The 17,750-nt window shown below is 48.7% G+C and overlaps 1 protein-coding gene across 3 annotated transcripts in view; it reads right to left on the bottom strand.

The window, feature by feature from the left end:
- DND1 (DND microRNA-mediated repression inhibitor 1) overlaps positions 1-17,750 on the bottom strand; it is a 47,668-nt gene that overhangs the window by 20,200 nt on the left and 9,718 nt on the right. For all 3 annotated transcript variants that reach the window (XM_088456650.1, XM_088456648.1, XM_088456647.1), the window contains exons 3-4: positions 5,598-6,059; positions 4,355-4,744 (exon numbers count right to left, since the gene is read on the bottom strand). In XM_088456650.1, coding sequence (XP_088312776.1) covers positions 4,355-4,744; positions 5,598-6,059 — 852 coding nt within the window. The remainder of the gene's footprint in view (positions 1-4,354; positions 4,745-5,597; positions 6,060-17,750) is intronic.

Raw genomic sequence — 17,750 nt, 5'->3', positions numbered from 1 at the left:
AGACCCCAAGGTCACCATGTGGAGCCTGAAGAAGAAAGAAAAGTTTATTTGGAAGAACATTCTTTAAAATGTTTTTTTTTTTTTTTTTTTTTAAATGCCAAAAAAAGTTAGTTCAAAGTGCCGTAGAGCAGTGGTTCTCAACTCTGTCCTCAGGACCCCAACACAGGTCATGTTTTCCAGGTCATCCAGTAGGTGCACAGGGGTTGTCATTACTCACTGCCACATTTGAAAGATCCACAGGTGGAGCTAATTATTTCACTTGTGATTCTGTGAGGAGACCTGGAAAACATGCACTGTTTGGCGTCCTGAGGAAATAGTCTGAGAACCTGTGCCCTAGAGTAGCAAACCAATAACTCCATACGCACATAGGGATTTCACTGGTGTGGATTTTGCAGTATGAGCCTAAAGGTCTCTAGCCCTCAATCGAAAATGTCAGTTTCAGGTTAAGTGCCAAACCTTTGATATAGGAGAAAAGTAATTTATGGGAAAACAGCACATAAAGACAAAGTCTACATGCAAAGAGCTATGTGGAGACCAAGTTAGCCAAAAATTAGATGAAGTGGAATTTTAAACTTAAAACCCTATTACCCGAAGAATTAAACAAGGACTACAAATTAAAGTGGTTCTTTTAATTCGCATTTTGAAGTTGTTTTTTGTTTTTTTACAAATCTTCAATGATTGTATCCTTTTTAATTCCTTAATTTTAGTCCACTATAGAGTTAAAATAAATAGTGATATAGATATATATATATCTATCTATATCACTATCTCATTTCTATGCTGATGACACTCAAATTTACCTTTCCACCCCTGAGCTCTCCCCCTAGCTCCATACCCGTATCTCCAAACTGTCTGTCTCTTCATGGATGTCCCAGCGCTTTCTTAAACTTAACATGTAAGACTGAGCTGATCATCTTCCCACCCTCTTCCACTACATCACTTCCCACAATTTCATTATCCATTGATGGCACAACTATCTCCTCTAGCCCCAAAGTGCGCTGTCTTGGAGTTATCCTAGACTCCTCCCTCTCCTTTAAACCACACATTCAGCACCTCTTGTATTCCTGCCGTTTCCACCTAAAAAAAATATCTCCAGGATTAGACCTTTCCTCACCCAGGATGCCACTAAAACACTCATCCACTCACTGGTCATCTCCAGATTGGACTACTGTAACCTTCTCCTAGCTGGCCTCCCAGTCTCTCGCCTCTCTCCACTACAATCTATTCTCAATGCTGCTGCTCGGCTCATCTTCCTCTCCAGACGTTCTACATCTGCTTCAAGCCCTACACTGGTTCCCCTTCAGAAGCCAATTCAAGGTTCTTACACTTGCCTACAAAGCCCTTACCAAATCCTCTCCCGCATACATTTCTGACCTTCTCTCCCTTCACACTCCCACCCATCCACTTCGCTCAACAAATGCATGCCGTCTCTCTTGCCAACTGATTACTTCCTCCCACTCCCGCATCCAAGATTTTGCCCGTGCTGCTCCCTACCTTTGGAATGCTCTCCCTCTCCCCATCAGACTCTCCACCTCTCTACAAATCTTCAAACGGGCTCTCAAGACCCACTACTTCATCAAGGCCTTCCAGCACTCATCCTAACCCACCTCATGCTCTTTCCTCCCTATCTTCCCCTTCTGTGTCACGTCCATCTGTCTGCCCCTCCCCTTTAGAATTTAAGCTCTCACAAGCAGGGACCTCTTCCCTCATGTGCTCCTCTTTACATTTTCTTCTACTCTTTACTCCCCATAAGGGCACCTAACACGTGACTGCCAACTCCCGGCAGCTTATTGTGATAGCTTTAATAGCTATTGCAGCAATGTATATAAATCATGTCCTTGTCCTGTACTGCAAGTTACTTGTTTACCTATTCGTTCTATGTAAGGCGCTGCAGAATACTTGTGGCGCCATATAAATAAAGGTAGGTATATATATATATATATACATACATACACTTTGTGCAATATTTGGAGTTTTATATGTTACTCCACTTAAGTGTGAATAAGAATTGTGTATTTTTACATTTACTTCCTAAATATAGAACGCTGTTTCAATGGATCTTCCGGAGTGAAAGAACAGAGCACTACTTTTCTGATGACCACTTCCAATTTTCGGCAAAACTTCCGGTTTTTGATAGGAGCATTGCTGTGATACCTACAATCTCCCATGGACTGCCAGGACTATATACTAGGAGGAAACGCCGTCCTCCTGGAAGAGTGGGCTCTATTAGACAACCAATTATATTATACCACTAGCCGCGAATGGGAAGTGAAGGTCCGCGTTACTTTCGGTATTCTCTCAATGGGGACACAGAACTTCCTGCAATAGGGTATATAAACCCCAACACCTGACTGGAGCCAGCATGACCTTCTGAGGAAGAGCCACTTACGCTTGAAACACATTAAGGACTGCAGTCTACAATACTATAGAATACCTGGTACCAGGACTGCTTGTTAACACACGGGTGATGAATCCGGATTGTTCTCAGTGCCCCACAAGGTTTACTTACATCCATTATCTGGTACACAGGCCTCAGGGCTGAGCTATTTTTTTACCATATGCATGGTTGACTATTATAAATTTTAGTATTGTCTGGCTATTAGCCTAATAAATTCTATATATTTTATACATACAGTATTATGCTAGGATTTTATTTTTCCATATATATATAAAAACTATGAGAAGTGACTTTTTTTTATTTCTTATCACCACGGCCATTGGGTGTTGCACATTACTGTTTATAGTGCCGTATAACCTGGCCCTTGGGAAAGGTATACAGAGAGACTGGACCCAGCATTCCCGGAGACCTGAATGCAGAAAGTGGCTGCATTGAGTCTCAGGAGGTAGCGGAGGGTGAGTGAAGAGCAGCAAGACCGCAGTGGAATGGCGCCTTGAGCTGGGGGAAGAGGCCGCAGGCAGAATGGCTTCTCCCCTATGCTGACTTTAACCACCAGGTCCCTTGGCCTTACAAATATACCCAGCGCCAGTGCTTGTAATGCCCGGGTGATTTAGTGGAGTCCTAGATGAACCAGTGTCCACATCAGTGCCTCCGGTCACTCTCCTAAGACCGGAGGCAAGACTGCACATACATGCGGGTCCCCGCAAATGGGGATCCGCCTTACCAGTCTTCTTGAGTTCCGGCTGCAGTCTGGGGAGCCTCTGCTAGCTAGGTCCCCCTCAGGGGATGTAGTTATGAGACCGGCGGTCAATCCCTACACTGGAATCCTGGCAAGGGTTTTTACATAAGTGCAGAAATATGTTAATCCCGACGCTGGAACGCAGAGAGGACGCCAGACCAATTGTCCTCTGCTGGGGGTAAGGATACATGTAGCCAGGGATAAAGGGGGGGGGGGGGGCGCGCTAGGTTTAGGGACCCCATGGGGACTTAGTGTTAGACACCCCTCCGGGGAAGGTTAGGGTTAGGCTAGGGAAAGGGGGGGGGGGGGTTGGTTTAGGCACTAACTGGGGGAGGGGAGGTTAGGCACGGGGAGATAGGTAGGAATAGTATACTTACCTGCGCTGTCTGCATTTTCACCCATCAGGCAGCCAGCGCCGGGATTTGAATTAGCCGGGCTCACGTCAGGCGGTCTTTCATACAGATTCCCCCATCACAGTCCCGCCGAGTGTACCTAGCAGAGGGCTGGTGTCACGGTGCCGCGGAGGGGTGATGGAGCAGCTGTGCAGACGTCCAAAGGACTGTCTCGTGCTGCTGCACATTAGAATAAATTAAAATAAAATTAAAACATAAAAATAAGCTTGGGCCGCTTAATAGCAGCCCCACTGTTAAAACGGTGATCCAGCTCCTGCCAGACACCAGCGAAACAGAGTTGATCTCAGGCTGTGGTCTGGGTATAGGGGAAAGGACCGGAGCATCCTGTTATTGAAAAGCTTTGCTGTTGGTGTCCGGTCCTCCCAGGCCCACCTACACCCCCCTTGTCCCCCCTGTGGACCCTGAAGAAGAATTTCACTTTTACTTGAGATCTTAGCGATATTACATATGGAGACCACCCTCTTTTCAAAACACCCTATTTTTTTTTTTTACAGCAGACCAGTTGCACTTTGGTACCAACACTTTCTAGAAACTAAACTTGTGTTGTGACCCCGCCCCCATGCCACCTCACTGAGAGCGCAGATCACTACCCTTTTTCTCCTCTTGCAAGACGCATTGCACTACAATGAACGTTATATTAAATAAAAGGTCGGTGTATATGCAACATCTCCCAAGCTGGTTATCTAGTACTGTGCAACCTGCTGTTTCTTCAACCTTTTATGACTCAAACATTCAAGTTTACTGTGGGATGATGAAAAAAAAAAAATAAATAAATTTCAACCAAGGCCTGTGACTCGTACTTACCCAATTCAGTCAACAGCCTCAAGGCCACCATCTCCTTTGCTTGGTCGTACTTGTCAGTTGGTATAAGGTTGTCCCCCAGAAGCCAGGAATAGCCAGTGAATGGAGCACAGTGCTTGGGGATTACTACACGATACCAGAACCTCAGCCATCCACAAGAGCCCATGCCCAGGAACTTTATTTGATAAACCGGCTGACCCAGTTTCATGCGGTCACAGATGAGCTGAAGACACTGGACACCACTCAGTGAGAACTTCTTCTGCTTGGTCTCATTGTTCCACAACTGAGGCAAGAACGAATGGGGCTGCAGAAGACCACCGGAATGCTGCTTCTGCCTTATGGTGGGCTGCAGCCAGTCTACATGGAAAGGACAGCCATATAGCAGATGGGTTCCTGCAGGAAACAAGCAAAGCCTGATCAAAGTTAGAATATAAAGAAACCTAATACACACAGACAGCCCATTTGGTAAAGGGACCTCCCTACCCTGGCAAGTCTTCCTCTGCAGGGGAGTGTTCCCCGATGACTATAGTAGGTTATGCAAACTGAAAGTGCAGGGTCACAGGAGAAGCTTCCATTGTTCAGGGCACAGGGGTGGAATAAAGTGCTGATAAATACAGAACAAATTGCTACACTGATGGAGATTGCTGACCAGGGGAGGGGGGGGGGGGCTTGGATTCAACCCCATCACAGCAGGTAAGCAGCAGCTCATCAGACACCCCATCCATGCACCAGGTAGGAGAGGTGGAGGCTGCAATGCCTGCCTCCGGTGCAGGGTGGGCTGGGTGTCGAGATGGAGGGAGCTACAGACATTCTCCGAGCAGGGAGTTGCGCCATACTGACACTTCTATATAAAATCTCATTGCAGAGTATCTTTCAACCACATCACCATGCCAGGCAGCAGGGAAATGACTCAGGGTGGACTGCCCCGGACTAAAGCATGAGGAGAACACCGTCCCACATCAGAATCATAACTGGGTCTGTGATTGCTATGGCTAATAACTGTACAGTATGGCCACATCCGAGCACCATTTATTGCTGCTGGCCATAAGAAATCTTCCAGCATGCTTGACAAGAGGTCATAACTGGTGGTCAGAGACCAATTGTCTGACCGCGTATGACAATGTCAGATAATTGGAGAGTTTTATCTCAGTGTATTGCTCTGTCTGATGGAGAGTTATCTTATTGTATACGGCCAATATAAGACTTACAAATAGGAAGTTTATCAAATCAGAAAGTGCTCACAGACCTTCACAGAAACATTTCTTTGCCATGGCGGCTGCCCTGTGGGAACTATACTTCAAAATAGCCAAATTCTTCATATCAGTCGTAGGGCTGGCATACAGAGAGACAGTTTCCACACTGGCAGTCAGTCCGCACAAGATTCTTGTTAGAGTGTCCTTATCTAACACACTTGGGAGACCATCAAGAGCAAGCTCACACTTCTCAGTGCTTCTGCTGACCACTACCCTGTAGCCACGTTTTATTTCATAGCCATTAAGATGGGATATTGCTAGCTCTGCCAGACGTCTGGTGGGGTAGCGGGCGTACGCAAAGCCACGATTCAAGCCACTGAAAGTCATCATCAATCTAAATTCGAACAGCTTGCCAACCGACTGAAACAGTGGGATTAGCTTGTCTTCATAGATTTCTTGGGGCAGATTGCCAATGAATACTTCGGAACCATAGGGAGGAATTTCCCCAACCCAGCCTGCAGAGCAAAGAAGAAAATTATTAGTTCGAAATTAATCTAAAAAAAACTTCTAAATTAAAAACTTCCTTGAAATACCCCATGGCATCCATTACAATGAGCTTCCATTCTAGGTAGGGATGGCCATCGATTGATCCTTTGGTGATTACCATCGACAGCATATAAACCATCGATGGTTTGCACCCCCTCGAAGGTCACTTTTGCTGCTGGCACGCCAGGCCGTGGACAAATCAAAAAAATCGGAGGGGGGCAGGGTTAAGCTCAGTCTTGCAACATTAAAAAAATAAAAAAACACATTGGCTCCTACATCCAACCATTGGTTTTGACATTGATGGCAAAAGTAGTTATCGGACAGCAACCATCAATGTTTTGGACACATTGATGGCCATCCCTACTTCTAGGTAGAGTTAGCAACAATATAAACCCTCCAAGAAAATACCAATAGATGGTACAGTACAGATGTGTCGTTATACACTGCGGCTCCAGTTGCGCCAAAGAGTCTTTCGGCAACGGAACCCGGGCGACTGTCACGCCCAGGAGTCTCTCGCTCAAAAGGTGCATCTTAGTCGCATAAATAAAACTGGGAGAGAACTACATTGCGCTGATCAATATGTGCGCTACTTGTAAATCTTTGCGAGACTGAATCTGTAAAATGGGCTCAAAATCACACAGCTGCAGCTTTTAATCATGCCGCCAAGTTCCCAAGTGCTACATCTGCAACTTTGCAAGTTTGTTATATACCAAATCCTGTGTGGTCTCGTACACAGAATAGGTTTTTCTCTGCAGCTGCAATGCAACCAAGGGCCGTACTCAATTAGCGTCGAAAAAAGACGAAAACTTATTTTCACCAAAAAAGGAGATAATTTCGCCAAAAACACAGGCGAAAATGCAATGGTCGAAAAAAAAACGGGAGAAAAAGTAAAGTTCACCATCCCAGACCAGGCGAAAAACACATGCAAAATCCCTATTTTTTGGCAAAAAATGTGGGGATTTCTTTCAGAACCCTTCGGACAGCACCCCCCCCCCCCCCCCCCCTTAATACCTTGGTCAGTTTGATTACACCATCCATGCACCAGCATGGCTATTCTTAAAGCCTTCTCTGCCACCAGAGCCATGTCTGGAGCTTTCAATGATGCAGTGCACGCGTTGAACACCGGCATCTATCCAAAGGCGCACTTTAATTTTGAGAGCCCAATTCTCGGCTTGCAGCATCACATAGGGGGTCACTGGGATCCAGAAGAAAATTAAACCCTTCTACTACAGGCAAACTATAAAACACTGCCTGGCCTAACTATAGACAGGATTTTGCCAGGGAAGAGCAGGAGCTGCATTATATAGCCATCTTACTGTTTCTCTCCCATCTCTACCTGTACGCAGAAGGGAAATTAACCATTGTAATGTCTGCCACGGAGAATTAAAAAGGAAATACAGACTTCTATAAATTAGTTTTTACACCGAATCAAGTGACCTCAACATGCACTGAGGATTTTACAGTGACATGAGTTACAGTTGTGCCCTCATACATCTTATAGCGGTATTCAATATGGAGCGAAAACTCAATTTTTGCGATGTTTTCGCACCAATGACGTCATTTTCGGAGGTTTTGGTTTTACACCATATTCAATTTCAAAGACTTTTCGCAGGTTCGAAAAGTCTGAAAAAAAAAACGGGGATAACTTCACCACTGAATAGGTGGCGAAAAAAAGTGCAGAATTGGGGTTTAGGGGTGCAGGCTTAAAAAAAAAATAGCCTGCACCCTTCAGAATGACCCCTTGAAACGATCTGTAAAAAAAAAAAAAAAAAAATCGGGACACCCCAAAAAAAAGCACTTTGAATTTGGGGGCCAAAAAAAAAAAAAAATGTTGGGGGACAGTTAAAAAAAAAAAAAAAAAAAATACTCTGGGAGGGTCCCCATGTATGCCCCAGGTGTTTTTTCAAGTCACTTTAGCAACTTTAAAATATGCTGACCCCCATTTTCAATTACTCCAAATTTGCTGGTAAATAGTTATTTTTCCCCCCCCAAAAAAAATACTAAATGCTCTTCTGCATCATTTTCTTCAAAGTCGCATTTATGCACCTGCCGCGGCTATTAGAAACCCCCACTTCCTTCAGTAGTTAAAAATGGGGGTACCCATAGTGATCCCCCATGTCTACACATCTTTAGGGGGGGGGGGTAAGGTGCGCTCTTCCTGCTAGTAATGGTGATGACTTGTGTGTGTTTGTGAGTGGTGTTAATTAGAACGTTTCTTCTGGTGGTGGTGATGTTTTGGGAGTGAGGAGGGTGTGATTGGGTATGGAGTGTAGTTTGGAGTAATGTGAAAAGGGGAATGGAATAGGATCAAAATGAGGCCAGCGAGACAGTAATTTTGGGCAAAATCTTTTATTGAGTAGTCACAATGCTGCTCTGTTAAGATCCCGGGCAGGTGGGTGGGGTTCAGTGATGAGTGGTGATGAGACTGGGGAGGTAGGTGGACCCTTTTAGGGGGCTCCTTCCCGTGCGGTTCAGTGACCTTGCACGTCACCCCTGCTGGACCTATGGTCGACAGTCTAGGAAGTCTCGGGGGGTGGGGGGATTTGCAGAGTGGGTTGGAACACCTGTGCGGCGTCCCGCGTGTTGGTGTGAGTCTTGGCAGTACTTACCTACCGGTAGGTTTTTTGTTATGGTGATGTAGGTCGACGTTGTGGCCGTTGCAGATAGGTTGGAAGCTGCAGGTTTGTTGGTGAGCTGGATCAGCGTGTTGCTGGTGTGCTGCAAGTGCACGGCTGTTCTGATTGGTCTGCGGAGGTCAGCGACCATAGTATGCAGCTGAAATTGGCTCTTGGTCGTGCCGCTGGTGGTGCGGAGCCAGAGGTGTGAATGGGTGAGCTGCTGGGAGGCTGGGTTGCAGCGTGTGTGCTGGTACCACCCCTGGGGGGTGGTCTGCCCGGGATACTGATTCAAAAAAAGCCAGGGAGGAGGGGGGATGTGGAAAGTGTGACCGGGATGGAGCTGGTCACCGGCGATGTTGGCTGGGCGGACTTGCGGCCGGATGTGCGGGATGCTCTTATCACTGACGGTCCCTCGTGGAAATGGGGATCGACGGTGGAGACACCCCTGGCCAGGAGTGAGTTGCTGAGCACGCCTGGGAGCAGGGGGGGGAGAGGGGCTGGTCCGGGGTGGAGCCGGTCACTGGAGGTGTGAGCGGTGCGGACCAGCAGGCGGGTGGGCTGAGAGCATTCTGCACTGGTGGTCCCTGGTGGGGATGGGGATCTATAGTGGAGGTCAGCCTGGATCGGTGTCGGGTTTGATGTGAGGGTCTCCAACGCGTTTCGGCACAGGTGCCTTCTTCAAGGAGGTGTGAGAGGACCAATGTTTCTGAGGTTCTTATGTAGGGCACTTCCGGGGGTGGGGGTGTGATCTGGTGACTCATGGGGCCAATGGTGTGTTTGATGGGTAATATGGTGCAGGGACTTGCTGATTGGTGATGCGGTTCAGGTGTGTGCAGGAACTAGCTGGAGTGGTAAGTGTAATCATATTAGGCCAATGATGTGTTTGAGAGGTAATGCGGTGCAGGTGTGTGCAGGGACTTGCTGGAGTGATAAGTGTAATCATAATGGGCCAATGATGTGTTTGAAAGGTAATGTGGTGCAGGTGTGTGCAGGGACTTGCTGATTGGTGATGCGTTGCAGGTACTAGCTGGAGTGGTAAGTGTAATCATATTAGGCCAATGGTGTGTTTGGGAGGTAATGCGGTGCAGGTGTGTGTAGGGGTTTGCTTTTTTTTTTTTTTGAAAGGCAATGCGGTGCAGGGACTTTCTGAATGGTGATGCGGTTCAGTTGTGTGTAGGGACTAGCTGGAGTGATACGTGTAATCATATTGGGTCAATGGTGTGTTTGAAAGGTAATGCGGTGGTGTGTGCAAAGAATTGCTGAATGGTGATGCAGTGCAGGTGTGTGCAGGGACTAACAGCAGTGATAAAAGGGGAGGTGATAGGGGTTGGGGCTGGAGTAGAGCGTGGGTGGGCTGGTTGGAGATTACTTCGTTAACACGGATTTGACTTCGTTGTCAATGTTGAGTCCCCTGGGGGTTAATGTTTTCAGCGTGAATATCCATCCAAGTTCCTCCTTGTTGAGGATTTTGTTATGGTCTCCGCCTCTCCAGTTTTTTTGCATGTGTTTGATTCCTATGAAAGTGGTGCCTTGTGTGCTGCTAAGGTGGTATTCTTTGTAGTGTACGGGTATGTTATGGTTCTCTGTTTGTTTGGTGATGTTTCTCAGATGTTCGGCAATTCTGGTTTTTAGTGGTCTGGTGGTCCTGCCTATGTATTGTTGATTGCATGGGCATTGTATGAGGTAGATTACGTTGTTAGTGTTGCATGAAATGTGTTCTTTAATTTTATACGTGGTGTTTGTCTGTGTGGATGAGAATGTTGTAGTGGGTGTGGTGCTTCTATATTTTAGTGTGACGTAGTTGGTACATGAGCCACAGTGGGAGAAACCCCCTGTGAGTTTGGAGTTGTCTAGAGTGCTTTGTGTTCGGATGGGTGGAGGAATGTGGTTGGATACGAGTTTGTTATGGATGTTGGGGGCCTTGCGGTAGATGACTTTGGGTCTGTTGGGTAGGATACTTGTCAGTTGTGCATCTTCCTTAAGTAAGTGCCAGTGTTTGTTGATGATTCTTTTTATTTGTGTCGCCTGGGTGTTGAATTGTGTGATGAAGGGAACGTGGTTGTCTGTGTTTTGTGGTTGTTTGTATTCCAGAAGTGGTTTCCTATCTTCTAGTCCTATTCGGGTTAGTGTGGCTTCTAATGTGTCCGGTTTGTATGCTTTGTCCGTGAATTGTTGTTTAAGTGTTGTGGCTTGTTCGTGATAGTCCGTGAGTTTTGTGCAGTTTTGTCTGATCTGCTTGAACGGTCCTGTGGGGATATTGCTGAGCCAGGAGGGGTGATGACCACTACTGGAGAGGATGTAACTGTTGACGTCTACGGGTTTTTGAAAAGTCTTGGTCTGTATCTGGTGATTATCAATGTATATTTCTAGGTCTAAGAAGTTGACGGAGGATTGGCTGTAATTGGTTGTGACTTTGAGGTTCCAGTCATTGTTGTTGATGTATTGAATGAAGTCAAGGAGTGTGTGTAGGGGACCCTTCCAGATGCAGAGGACGTCATCTATGTATCTGGTCCATAGGACCAAATTCGCATCCCAGTCATGACCCGTCCATATGTGAGAGTCCTCCCAAATGCTCATGAACAGGTTAGCATAACTTGGTGCGAACTTGGTCCCCATAGCGGTGCCAGTCCTCTGCAGGTGGAAGTCCCCATCGAACCAAAAGTAATTGTGTATGAGAATGTATTCAATGCCCTGGAGGATGAATGCGATCTGTTCTGGTTCCAGTGTGTCGTCGTGATTGAGATGTGTTTGATGCTGTCAAGACCCTGTTGGTGATTGATGATCGTGTATAGGGATGTGACGTCGCTGGTGACTAACCAGTGGTCATCCCCCCAGGTGGTGTCCTCGAGTATTTTTAGTATGTGTGTTGTGTCCTGTAAGTGTGAGCGTTGGCGTTTGACGTATGGTTGAAGATAGTGGTCGATGTATTGTGATAGATTAGATGAGATGGAATTGATGCCGGAAATGATGGGTCTACCTGGAGGGTGTGTCGTGCTTTTGTGTATCTTGGGGAGATAATAGAATACGGGTATGACCGGGTTTGGGTTATGGATGAAGTTATATTCCTGCTTATTGAGGATGCCTGTGTCTAAACCGGTCAGGAGTATGCGTTTGAGTGTTTGGTTGAACTTGAGTGTCGGGTCAGAATTGAGTTTCTCATATGTGTCTGTCTTGAAGGATGCGCTGTGATTCTGCGATGTAGTCGAGTTTGTCCAGGAGTACTATGCCCCCCCCCCGTCTGCTGGTTTAATTATCAGGTTTCTGTCCGATTTGAGATTGTTCAGTGCACTTTTTTCGTTGGTGGTGAGGTTTGGGTTGTGCAGTTTGTTAGAGGTATTGCGTTTGTTGATGTCCTCTGTTACCAGATGTTCGAAGGTGTGTATGATCACACCCCCACCCCCGGAAGTGCCCTACATAAGAACCTCAGAAGCATTGATCCTCTCACACCTCCTTGAAGGCACCTGTGCCGAAACGCGTTGGAGACCCTCACATCAAACCAGACACCGATCCAAGCTGACCACCACTAAAGATCGCCATCCCCACCAGGGACCACCAGTGCAGAAAGCTCTCAGCCCACCCGCCTGCTGGTCCGCACCGCTCACACCTCCAGTGACCGGCTCCACCCCGGACCAGCCCCTCTCCCCCCTGCTCCCAGGCGTGCTCAGCAACTCACTCCTGGCCAGGGGTGTCTCCACCGTCGATCCCCATTTCCACGAGGGACTGTCAGTGATAAGAGCATCCCGCACATCCGGCCGCAAGTCCGCCCAGCCAACATCGCCGGTGACCAGCTCCATCCCGGTCACACTTTCCACATCCCCCCTCCTCCCTGGCTTTTTTTGAATCAGTATCCCGGACAGACCACCCCCCAGGGGTGGTCCCAGCACACACGCTGCAACCCAGCCTCCCAGCAGCTCACCCATCCACACCTCTGGCTCCGCACCACCAGCGGCACAACCAAGAGCCAATTTCAGCTGCATACTACGGTCGCTGACCTCCGCAGACCAATCAGAACAGCCGTGCACTTGCAGCACACCAGCAACACGCTGATCCAGCTCACCAACAAACCTGCAGCTTCCAACCTATCTGCAACGGCCACAACGTCGACCTACATCACCATAACAAAAAACCTACCGGTAGGCAAGTACTGCCAAGACTCACACCAACACGCGGGACGCCGCACAGGTGTTCCAACCCACTCTGCAAATCCCCCCACCCCCCCCGAGACTTCCTAGACTGTCGACCACAGGTCCAGCAGGGGTGACGTGCAAGGTCACTGAACCGCACGGGAAGGAGCCCCCTAATAGGGTCCACCTACCTCCCCAGTCTCATCACCACTCATCACTGAACCCCACCCACCTGCCCGGGATCTTAACAGAGCAGCATTGTGACTACTCAATAAAAGATTTTGCCCAAAATTACTGTGTCTCGCTGGCCTCATTTTGATCCTATTCCATTCCCCTTTTCACATTACTCCAAACTACACTCCATACCCAATCACACCCTCCTCACTCCCAAAACATCACCACCACCAGAAGAAACATTCTAATTAACACCACTCACAAACACACACAAGTCATCACCATTACTAGCAGGAAGAGCGCACCTTACCCCCCCTACCCCCATACATTTTCACTGCAGGAAAGGTACTCCCACACAAAGGTGCAGCACCCCAAAACCACAACACACCACCCCCTGGTCAACGAGAGCGCAGTTCTACCGCCCATCTTCACATCTTTAGGGGGGTCCCTAGAATATTTCCCAAAAATTCCAGTTTTTGTTGAACCTGTAAAAAAAAAAAAAAAAAAAAAGTAGCAAAAATGTACAAAAAAAATTGACAGCCAGTGGTGGTTTCTAAAAATACGGGGAACAAAACGTATAGGGTTCCACCGTATTTTAGAAACCAACACCAGGCTGCAGAGACTAGTGCTGGTTTTAAATATAGGGGGCAAAAAAGACATGGGGTACCCCCTATATTTAAGACCAGCACCAGACCCAACCAACCGGGGTGTAATGCCACAGTCCGGAGACCCAATCACCGGGGCTCCAGGTCCAAAGCATTACACCCCAAGTCAGTCAGCGCAAGCTGGTGATCTCGGGGACCCCCCAAAAAAGGGTCCCCCCTCTCCCGAGCACCACAGGCTTACGCTGAAGCCTGGGGCTCATCCCCATACCCCTGGAGTGGTGGGTATCGGGGTAATAGGGGGGCCAAATAATGTCACTATTGTACTTTACAGTGGAACTACAAGTGCCAGCATGCCTGCCATTTTGCACTTGTGGAACTACAAGTGACAGCAGACATGCGGCACCTGTAATTTCACTGCAAAATAAAGAGTTAAAAAAACACAACACACACACAGTGTCCAGTATAAGTTTATTACACACACCTACCCATTCACACATACTTACCTATACCAGATGTTCGGTCCCCTTGTTCAAGTAGGATTTCCCAAAAACATGGCTCTGCAAGAAAGATTTCATACTCTCCTACATCCAGCGCTGGTCTCCGCAGTAATCCATGGGTGTTTAAAAACAAAAAAAACGAGTTACCCAATCCACAGAACACAGCTATCTGTATGTATGTTGCTACACATACAGATAGCTCCCGAATGCCCGCTATCGGCACTTCACGGGGCATTGCAGTCCAGAAAGCCAATCGGCGGCAGCGGTGACTGTAGAGCGCCTGCTGATTGGCTCCAGCAACTGACAGTTCCCATGTGGGCGAGCCGCCGCTGCTGTCTCTGGACGGCCAGTGATCACCATGTGATCACTGCCGGAGCCGCAGTGGGAGGGTGTCCCGCTGGCAGCCCGGACACACAGCACAGTGGCGGCTACCAGAGCCGCCGCTGCTTCTACTCAGCCAGTGATCACTATGATCACTGTTGTGCTGGAGCCGCAGCGGGAGGGTGTCCCGCTGGCGGCCCGGCTACTTAGCAGCAGCGGATACCAGAGCCGCGCTGCTGCTGCTTCTACACGGTGATCACTGTGTTCCTGGAGCCGCAGCGGGAGGGTGTCCTGCTGGCGGCTCCCGATACATAGCTACCAGTGTCGCCGCTGCTTCTCACTGAAGGGGGTGGGGCCGGCTGCGAAACGAGAGGGCATAACCCCGAGAAACCACCTCTTACCCAGGCATCTGTTGTGGTTTGATTCCAGTACTGGGCAAACTGAAGTCGGCCTCCCACTGTGGGGTCCCCCAAAGGGAGGCCCATCCAGTCATGCTGTGGACTTGTCCGGTTTAGAGGCTTGACTCCTTGTACTCCAAGCTTGCTTTTTGGGTCTTCCTGACAGTACGTCTGCTTGAGAAATTACTGGCTTTTAAGCTTAGTCTGCGCTCTGTAGGGCCGAAAGGATGGAGCTCGGGACCCAGAGGGGACCGAAGCTGATGGCAGACGAGCAGACTTGGCCGCTGCTAAAGTGCCCACGATCTTGTCTAGATCTGGCCCGTTGCAGGGTAAAACTTCCAGTCCCTTTTTAGAGTCCGCATCTGCCCTCCAGGACTGGAGCCATAAGGACCTGCGTGCTGTGACAGCCGTGGCTGACACTCCGGAGGATAAACGGACATCCAGAGCTGCCTCATATAGGTAGCAGAGTCACGTATCTTGCCCACCAGGAACAACTGGTCCTCTGAAGCATCAGGAGACAGGGACTCCTCCAACAGATCTGCCCAGGATTCCACAGCCCTAGCCACTCAAGAGATAACCATAGACTGTCTGGCCACTGCTCCTGACAAGGAGTAAATGGACTTTAGGCAGTTTTCCTTTCCTTTAAGGACACAATGGAAGGCATAGGCAAGGTTGCACTTCTGACTAAGCGTGTTACATGGGAGTCCACTACAAGAGGTGAAACCCATTTCTTTAAGCACTCCTCAGGAAAGGGGTATGCATTGACCAGATGCTTTTGCGGCCGGAACCACCTCGCTGGAGCCTTCCACGCCTCCTCCATATGATCCACTAACTGATCTGACAGAGGGAAAATGGCTGTATAACTTTTAACCCTCTTAAGCAAGGGGTGTTTAGATTTAACAGCCGAAGGGGCATCTTCCTCCTCAATGACCAACACCTCTTTTACTGCCCGGACCAGGCCCGGAATGTAAACACACTGGACTTGTGCTGCTCATCCCTTGGGGATAGTTCCAAGTCAGACTCTGGAAGTACCCCATCGTCCTCGGACGATCTGTCATCCTCATCCACATAGATGGCGAGGAGACACAGAAGGCCTTTTTGCCAGCACCATAGGGATCCTAGATAGTGAATCAGGGTCAGAGCCCGCAGACAGGTTGACCTGAGATCCTTGTGGTACATAAACCATCCGCGGTGCCAACTGGATCTGTGGCATAGGAGCCAGAACCAGTGGATGCTGTGAAGACCCCACTTGGGGGAGCATAGGGGGCAGTCATGCGAACCATAAGAGTCTGCAGTGCCTGAGCAAAGCACACCCATGGGGGTTCTTGCGCAGTCCCTAGGACTGAAGAGGGACCTGGAGCGACATAACACCTGCTGCATAACCCCTCACGCAGCACATCAGTCTCCACAATGCCAGCAGCACAACGCACACAAGACTGCAAGGCGGGGATAGACACCCGGGTATTATCCTCACCGCTGGACTTGGTGAAAGGAGATATAGGTGTGTAAATAGGGATATACACCACAACTGTTTGTGACCTAACCCGACCTGGACAGCAAGTCAGAGGTTAAACGGAAAAACAGTGTACAGCAATATTTTTTGTAGAAAGTAAAGCAGACACATTCAGATGGTAGCAAACAGTCAAACAATGCAGGGGAAAAACTCTGGCACTTTAAATCAACCTGAAAGTCTCTGAAGACTGAAAGTGCTGCAAATCAACTTCAAAATCAAAGGGTTAATGAAGGCTGCAACTACATATCAGATCCGGGAATCCAAAGTATGTAGGGGGACACAGGACACCAGCTACTCACCGCTGCCTGAGAGTCAGAAAATGGCCCCCAAAAGCTTGCTGGGGGCTGGTGCCTGTAGGAGGAGTCCACTTCAGCATGGCCTGAGAGCAGGGCAAAGGCACGCTGAGTGGGTGCGAGGGGCCGGCTGCTGTTCCATCTACCCCCGCAGAACCGCCGGGGAAGCCGTGCCCTTCCTCCTCCAAAGCCCGATGGTTATTTGTCCCTGGTGGCCTAGTGAACGCCGGGGTATGGGGGGGCAAAGCATCCCCTACCCTGTGCTAATGAGCTGCCCTGCGGCGGTTCCAGTCTAGGGATACCGCGCACACTATTGCAGACACTTGAGGCTTTACCTAACCTCCCGCCGCTGCAGCCCTGGGAGCCGACATGTCCCGCTAGCAGGGACACGCCACTCCTGCCCAGACTCACTGCAGGGATGCGGCTCCGGCAGGGGGGGGGGTTAGGAGCGGCGGTCCTGACTCCCGCTGGACTGTCAGGGCCGACCGCTGAATCCCGCTGACTCCAGTCAGCAGAATCTTCAAAACTTCAGGGGCTCTGCTAGCCCCCCTGCGATACCCAGTGCTCCCCAACCTCTCTGGCCGGGGCACCACACTAAACTGAGTAATGCCCTGGCTAGGAGGCAGGGTATGGAAGGGGACCAGTGCATCCTGGGTTAACTGCATGGTGCCCGACGCCTAAGTCATCCACCTATACCCCAAGGTCACCTGTGGACCCTAAGGAACCTGAAGTAGAAACTTTATTATATCTGTGTGTGTAACTGATTCTATAGAAGCCCAGCGTCCCCTGGCATTCTTGAAGCAGTTTCACATATGAGATTGTGACCAAGATGCATTTTCTGGCAAAAAATTAAATAAATACCTGGTGCAACTGCAGCAATCGTGTATGAGGACACCTGTAGCCACATATTCTCCCCATCTTCCCACAAGGTGCATTTTAAGAGGCACAATTAGTGGACTAAAATCTGCACAGGAATTACTGAGAATATAGGAACCCTGCACAATTTGTATAGATTCAGATGGATCTCATCTCCCCTCTCCAGTCTGTCCTCAATGCTGCTGCTCAGCTCATCTTCCTCTCAAAACGCTCTTCATCTGCCTCCCCTCTCCTACAAGCC

Source organism: Taudactylus pleione, unplaced genomic scaffold (assembly GCF_031769625.1).
Source record: "Taudactylus pleione unplaced genomic scaffold, aTauple2 ptg000711l, whole genome shotgun sequence".
Taxonomy (NCBI): Eukaryota; Metazoa; Chordata; class Amphibia; order Anura; family Myobatrachidae; genus Taudactylus; species Taudactylus pleione.
Note: the sequence above shows the minus strand (reverse complement) of the source record. Positions and strands in the feature narration are given on the sequence as shown.